Below are 7,281 nucleotides of genomic sequence, written 5' to 3'. Positions count from 1 at the left end.
CTATGGAACGATGGCCATGTTTAGGCTGTCGGTGTGAATGTCAGGTAAGGTCCTCTCCGGTCTCAGACACACTGCTAGCCTCTGTCATTTGGAAAGTCATTTCATTAAGGACAAGTGATTAGTTTTCTACCCAGGTCATTTTTGATTTATTTTTTTCTAAATTGACATTGCGGATTCACAGACCTGTTTGAGCGATCCTGGTGTCCACACCATTTTGTAAATCATGTAAATGGGGATCCATATTAGGGATGAAAAGCCAATGATGTATCCAACTGTGATGCTCCAGTCTGGGTACTGATAGTCAAACAATGTGAGTAGTGGGGCTTTCAGTAGCGAACTCACCATGATATACTGAAAATAGAGGAGAGACATGGCATGACCATATAGATGACATTCAATTCATACCAATATTAAGTTTTGAACGCTAACTTTTAACACACTTCTAGTGTTAGCCCTTTGTGGGCCCCTACTCGATCATGTGTGGGAAAATAATATTAATAGAGACAACAACATCATTGTTTTTATTCAAAATAGTCCTAAAATAAAGAGAGACTTCTTACCGCCAGAAAGGCTGGACTGATAGCAACCCAGCACACCTTCCAAAACATTCCCGGAGCTTTGCCCAGCATGGCTTCAACATCATTGCTGAATCTGTTGATACCTGAAAGCAAGAGATGGATATATCTTGGCAATGATGCTCTTTATTGCTGTCACAGGAAAAACAATTACGCAATCAGCCACTCTTGTGTTTACCATAGAACCAGGCAACTGCAATGGCTTCAAGGAATCCTACAGCAATGATAGAACAGCCAACCCCAAACTCCTCCAGCAGCTTCACAACATAGGCACCGCCCTGCCAATCAGCCAATGTTAAGTCACGTTAAGACAAATGATAAAAAAAAATGTAAAAAAACCAACCATACATTTGTAAGAGTACTCAACGAGCCCAGAAAGCAGACCACCACCAAACAAAGAACAAAGAGTTCACGTCTTTGAGAGAACTGATCGGGGTATTCGTCCAACACGGCTGTGATGATCGCCTCCAGCCCACCAAACTGAAACAAATAGAGAGTAATTGACCTTACAGTGTCACATTATTTGCTCTATCTATCAAAGCATGTACGTTTTAAAACTGCAATTTAATATCATATCTGTGGGATATAAAGTTAATTTGCCATTAGACCCGATGATGACATGAAACATGAGGGGAGCGTTCGCTTCCATATGTTGTTATGTTATTGAACTCGATTGTGTAGTGAATGCAGGTGTCAGGATGTACCGTACTGTCCAGCCCCAGAGTTATCATCATTACAAAAAATATGATGGCGAAGAAAGTGGAGCCCATCATGTTGGCGATGGCCTCGGGGTACGTGATGAAGAGTAAACTGGGTCCTGTGATCAAGCCAACATTTTATGAGGTCACTATGAATTTGGATCCTTTTTAATGTCTTGGGGGTCACCTTTATCTCTGGCCACATCCTCAACTTTCACTTTCCTCATCTCCGCCATGTAACCCAGCACGGTAAAAATGACGAACCCTGACACGAAACTGGTCACACAGTTCACCAAACTGGTCACGATGGCATCACTAAAGAAGCGCGACAGAAAACATAAAATTCAATATGAAGCTTATTTGGATTGGATGATATGAATAGTCCAACCCGAGTCCGTTCTTACCGATAGCAATTGTTAGTGAAAGGGTTATAGCTGGAGAGTGCCAGTAGCACTCCAAAGCCTGGACCGAGGGAAAAGAAGATCTGAGCAGCAGCATCAACCCACACCTTTAAAAAAAAAAAAGAGTCAGAGGAAACCATGAGTCTGCAAATGCAATTCTAACTGTGACAAAACCATTATATTCAAGGCGAAATCCCAAATGATGTGGACGCCAAGTGGTGTTGTGCAATTAAAGCATATATTGTAGCTGCCTTGTTGCCACCCAGCTGTTCGCAGGGAGATCTGAAGAGCAGCGTGTTAAAAAGAAGAGGGCAGCGTTGTGAGTGAGAAAAAGGAGGCCTTTGTTAATGGGCAGAAAATCTAAACCAATTATGCATCTTATTATGCCTCTCTGTAGCTTATTTATGCATCTCATTTCGTCTCATCCATATTCGCTTCCAACCAAAGCGCACACAGGTTTTTAGCATAACGCCTCGGTCAGCCACAGAAAACCTTTTATCGTCAGTATCTCAAGGGATCACACATTACATTTCTATACAATTATTTTCTATCTCGGCAAAATTGTTCCTTGTTCAAAAGGGTTCCGATGCTTTCTCAATACAGGCAGAGTCAATGTTCTAAATTTGTAGTTATTAGAATGCTGTGTAATATCAAGAGTCTTGATCAGTGTAACGAAATAATGCAAAGTGATAAAAAAAAATGATTCGGATTGTCTAAATTGTTTTGGATATGTTTACTTTTCAGGGAAGAGGACCACTCACACTGGTCTCCAGCAGTTTCTCCCAATTGGGTTTGAGGTAAAATTCCACTCCTCTCCAAGCACCTGGCAAAGTTGCACCGCGGATCAACAGGATGAAAAGGACAATGTAGGGCAGAGTGGCGGTCACCCATACAACCTGGATGCGAAAGGAGACCAGTGAGAAAAGGAAGGGGGTGGGGGGGAATAGCGGTGACAAGGTGTTACCTTGCCAGAAGTCTTCACCCCCTTCCACAGACTAAAGTAAACAATGGTGAAAATGAGAAAAAGGCAGAGCATCAGCTGCCAGCGAACACCTCCCACATTTCCCAGACCTGCCGACTTGTGGATCTCAAGGACATTCCTCCTGGTAGGGGTGAACACATTCTGCCATCAGCACCCCTTCAACAACTTGAAATCCTGACATGCCTTTTCTTAATAGTCAAACTTACATGCACTTACGTGTAAAATTCCTCTGCCGGAGATCGTGAAGAATTCGTCCAGGTGACGTTATCCATCCCAAAATAATTGGTGCAGTTGTCAGTGTTCCACACGTTGTCACAGTTTGTCCATGGCAAGATGGTGGAGAAGGAGGAGTAGAAGTAGAAGAGGGCCCAGGCGATGATGGTGTTGTAGTAGAAGGAAACATACAGAGCGATAACGCAAATGGCATATCCTATACCTAAAACACATGGAAAAAAAGTAGACCAATGATATTAAAGTCAACTATTTGTCATTTTTCAAATTGTATTTTGCTCATCTTAATTTTTTTTTGAGACAGCATTTTTTTTTTTTATTGTTGTCAAAGTGTAGATAATATTATAGATTTCCTGACTGCATTTAGCTTACCTTTGAAGATGGGACAAATGTGTTTCCATATGGATATGGCTCCAGTTCTGTGGAACTGTCCCAGAGCCAGCTCCATATAAAAGAGCGGCACCCCGCCAAAGATGGCCATCAGAATATAAGGGATAAGGAAAGCTCCTGCACTCTCACATGCGTACGCACACACACAAACATACATAGACGAAGGTACACCAGCTAAAATGAGGATAAACAGGTCCACAAAGTATTGTATTCAGGATAACTATTTATATTTATAGAGTATCGAGATGTTTAAGAGGCTTCAATTAAAAGGGTTTAGGCTTAAATTAAAATGTTTCATTGTGATTTACCTGGATTGCATTTTTCAGCAATCAATTTCATTAACATTTATGGCATACACCACACTTGCTAATGAAATTGCTAATAAACTTTATGCTCTCTATGGGATTTATTATAATTAAATTTGAATTCAATCATAATCTAATCACAAGTCTAGTTAAAAACGGACAGCTCCTAACTGCTTAACAAATATCACCCTAATTGTGATAACACATTTAGAAATTGCATTTTATTTGTTTAGAAATTTAAGTTTATTATTTGTTGTTTTGACGTGATGGTGGAGATGAAGTGTCATTGGCTTCTTAAAATGTGTTAAATCTGAATGTGATTTTTTTTAAAAAAACGATTTTCTGGTCTTATGGAAAATACGTTCATTTTTCGAGAAATAAGCTACTTTCAGTACCATGGACAGAGTCCGTGCACTTGGAGCGCGTTTGGTGATTATTCTTTAAATTACATGGAAATGGCTTACTTAACATAAATGAACGATGGTAAAAGTAAAAACAAAAACGAAAAAAAATAGAATCTTACCGCCACCGTTCTGGTAACATATGTAAGGAAACCTCCAAACATTTCCCAAGTCCACAGCAAAGCCTACGACAGACAAGAGAAAGTCCATCTTTTTGCTCCATTTGTCCCTTGAGTCAGTTTGCGTGATGATTGGCATCTGGACCGCGTTGGATGCGTATCCGGGTTTTGGGGACCCGTGGTGGATCAGACTACCGGCCATGACCGCTGAGATCTGTTGGGCCAACGGACTGCGAAAAGTCAGCCACAGGAGCAGCTCCATGAGGGGTGGGCTCTGTGGGCGGGGCCTTGATATACGCCTAGATTCCCCAGAGAGGATCTTTGGCAATGCAAGGAAGATTTTGTCATAACCTTGTATATGTGATGAAGTTCTGATTTTTAGATTTAGGAGTATGAGAGCATTGGGAATGATATTTGCACATTATAACCACGCCAAAACAAGTGCTGCATCATACTGGCCTACACAACATCTATTTACCAAATCAGTTTTGAAAATGTCACACTTGATGCAAATGAAGGCCAACAAGAAGGCCACATTTACTGTATAAAGTTTCATCCAGAAAGCTCTTGATAGGCAAGTGTGCTGCTTGCTCAAGATGGTTTTGAATAGAATCACAGAGGCTAAAATGCTCTTATTAACAAAACCTGATGAATGATAAATCAAATCCATCGCTTTTAGCAGCAAGCGTATTAAAAAGATTGCACACCGGAAGAGATCTCACATTGGTTCTGTGAGAGCAGAGTGCATCAAATGAAGTTAGTCTGGTAAATTGAGACACCATCATTAAGGTGTCACCTTTAAAGCTAATAGCTACAGAGCCTGTAAGAAACTAAAGGGCCATTGCAGCGTGAGGAAATATGTTTTCTGTTTCCATTTTTTGCAAAATATAACAGCAGCCACTCTTCTGGGACAAGTTTTATTTCTTTTTAGATGCTGAAATGTATCTGGGGAATTTTGTCCATTCATCCAGAAGAAGATTTTCAATATCAGAGATAATTGAGTTGGTGTGAGGTGGCCCGGCTCACAATTTTAAGTCTGGATTCGATATGCTCGGTCGGCTCATGTTCTTCCACTGCAAAATGCCTTCATGGATAGCAATCAGCTGAGGGCGGAGGGGTGCAAGCTGTGGCTGCTCAGCCGAGGTGTGCGCTTCCCGAGGGCCTACAAGCAAAAAGACAACAGCTCACATAGCTTTGGCCTTCTCTAGCATACCATTCTGTCAATCTACATTGGCACACGGCAGTAGAAGAACATCAGACTGACAGGAGCCTCCATCGCTTGTACGAGCACGTCGACTCCAATCACACGTGGACATGTGCATGTCAGCCATGCCCGCGGATGCTGCCAGTAGACGAACACACACAAATATGGCACGCCACTGATGTTTCTCAAACTTACAGATCCAATGAAGCAATGGATTGTTCCCACTGATCCTTCACCAAAATGGCATCCTGGTGACTCTTTTCACTCTCCTCTCAGTGATGATACTGAACCTATTGGTGTGATGATAAAACCAAACACATGATGAAGTTTGGGGAGAGCTCTGCTGTGCTGTTTACTCGAGCGGAAGCCCTGCTTTGACATTTCACAATGTGCTATTACCTCAACCTCATGTCACTGTCAGGTGTGAGTCACTCCTGAAATGGAATCCGAAGACAAACATGGAAAGGAGAGAAAAAAATGCAAGTAAAAAGAGAGAGAAAAGAAAAGCGTTACAAGATGCTGGCCTTTCCTTTCCTCTGCGTATTTCTCTATTGATCTCATTTTTGTGGGTCTTTGACAGGTGCTAATTTTGATGCATTTTATATTGTAGTTCATTTTTATATCATTTTGACTTTTTTTAAAACTCACTTAATTTTAATTAGTTTCAAAAGCAAATTTGCATATTTATTATGTCTTTTTAATTATTAATTTTTGCATTAGTTTTAGTTTTTTGACATACATGGGGGAAAAGAAAAAAGTGGAGCACTAAGTTTTGTGTAATAAAGCAAAGTAAACTACAATCCTCAAACTACTGTTTACCTTTCTTCTTCTGGACAGATCCAGTACAGCAATACTGAAATACAGTAAATACTTTATTATTATTGTTATTGTTATTATTATTAAACTTTTTGTATTGTTTTTGCTAGTTTTTGTGACCTTGCTTGGATTGGAAGTGATCTGTAAGACTAAAGGATTGCAGTTCAGTATTTGGATGTGGACACTGTTTGGGCTGCCAAGAGTCCATCTTGACATTCACATTCTCAGTTGGATTTTGTTTGTTCTGATGCTGAGACCATGAAAGCATCTTTGGGGGGCATCCACCTCCTCAGTCTGTCATGCTGCATAATCACTACATTCTTTCGCCAAGTGATCCACCTGACAGCTCTGTGCCTCCAAGGCAGAGTGGGACTCATGGCCTTGAGACTCCACCATCTGGAATAATGATGTCTATACACCCACTGAATGCTGGTAGTTTTACTCCTTTGGAGAAATAGAATCAATCCCTGATTTCTCATCTGCATGTGGTGGGAAATTACTATAAATTGCCACAGTCTCTGCTTTGTAAAGTTTTGCTGTACACAATGAGGATAAATCGGAATGTGGAATTTTCTTGTTATCCCCATGCTTTTGCATAGCTAAAGTGTTTGACTTTTATGTAGAAAATATAAGGAAAACATAGCTATGGATATGCATATTGTTTGTACAATATGATAAGAAGTTACATTTGCTTGTTGTATTTTTCACCAACCAGTAAGAACAATCATGGAGCCATTACAGGTTTGTATTTAATTTGTGTATGTAGTTTGCCACATGCACCACAAGATGGGCCCATAACAAAACATTTTACATTCATTTTGGATCTTGTCACACACTAAAACAGCAATTAAACGCTGATACTGATGATAATGAACTGAGCTGAACTAGTTTTTGTAAACTACTTTTATTTTCACTGTTTTGCTTTTAGGTATTATTAACTGTTGTCTGTGCTTGTAGGTTTTGTATCTTGGCTTGTGAGAAGCACATTGGCTTCTGTGTGAAATGTGATGGATAATTAAAACGGCCTTGCCTCATATATAAAATAAAGGATCTTAATAAAGTGTCGCCCTGGAGTTCAAATGTTTGTCCACCCTTTAATCAAACAGACAATTGCAAAAATGTCTTGGGCAAATGGAAACGCCAGCCTGTGCCTTTAAGA

General features: G+C 40.3%; 1 protein-coding gene across 1 annotated transcript; it reads right to left on the bottom strand.

Moving 5' to 3' along the window:
- Window positions 1-4,304, bottom strand: slc6a4b (solute carrier family 6 member 4b). The gene is made up of 13 exons (XM_085909663.1): window positions 4,106-4,304; window positions 3,260-3,394; window positions 2,873-3,092; window positions 2,639-2,777; window positions 2,436-2,570; window positions 1,678-1,781; window positions 1,461-1,588; window positions 1,280-1,392; window positions 924-1,055; window positions 754-853; window positions 561-661; window positions 184-351; window positions 1-81 (listed from the first exon to the last, which is right to left on the bottom strand). The coding sequence occupies exons 1-13, from the start codon at window positions 4,302-4,304 to the stop codon at window positions 1-3; spliced, it is 1,755 nt and encodes a 584-aa protein (XP_085765789.1).
- Between the last annotated feature and the right edge of the window lie 2,977 nt (window positions 4,305-7,281).

The sequence above is a fragment of the Syngnathus leptorhynchus genome, chromosome 4 (genome assembly GCF_054491065.1).
Source record: "Syngnathus leptorhynchus isolate UIUO chromosome 4, UIUO_Slep, whole genome shotgun sequence".
Taxonomy (NCBI): Eukaryota; Metazoa; Chordata; class Actinopteri; order Syngnathiformes; family Syngnathidae; genus Syngnathus; species Syngnathus leptorhynchus.
Note: the sequence above shows the minus strand (reverse complement) of the source record. Positions and strands in the feature narration are given on the sequence as shown.

Coding starts and splice junctions, on each gene's coding strand:
- slc6a4b (XM_085909663.1), bottom strand. CDS start 4,304: ATGGCCGGTAGTCTGATCCACCACGGGTCCCCAAAACCCGGATACGCA. Junction 3,093..3,259: donor CATTTGTCCCATCTTCAAAG/GTAAGCTAAATG, acceptor CATGTGTTTTAG/GTATAGGATATGCCATTTGC. Junction 2,571..2,638: donor GGGTGAAGACTTCTGGCAAG/GTAACACCTTGT, acceptor TTTCGCATCCAG/GTTGTATGGGTGACCGCCAC.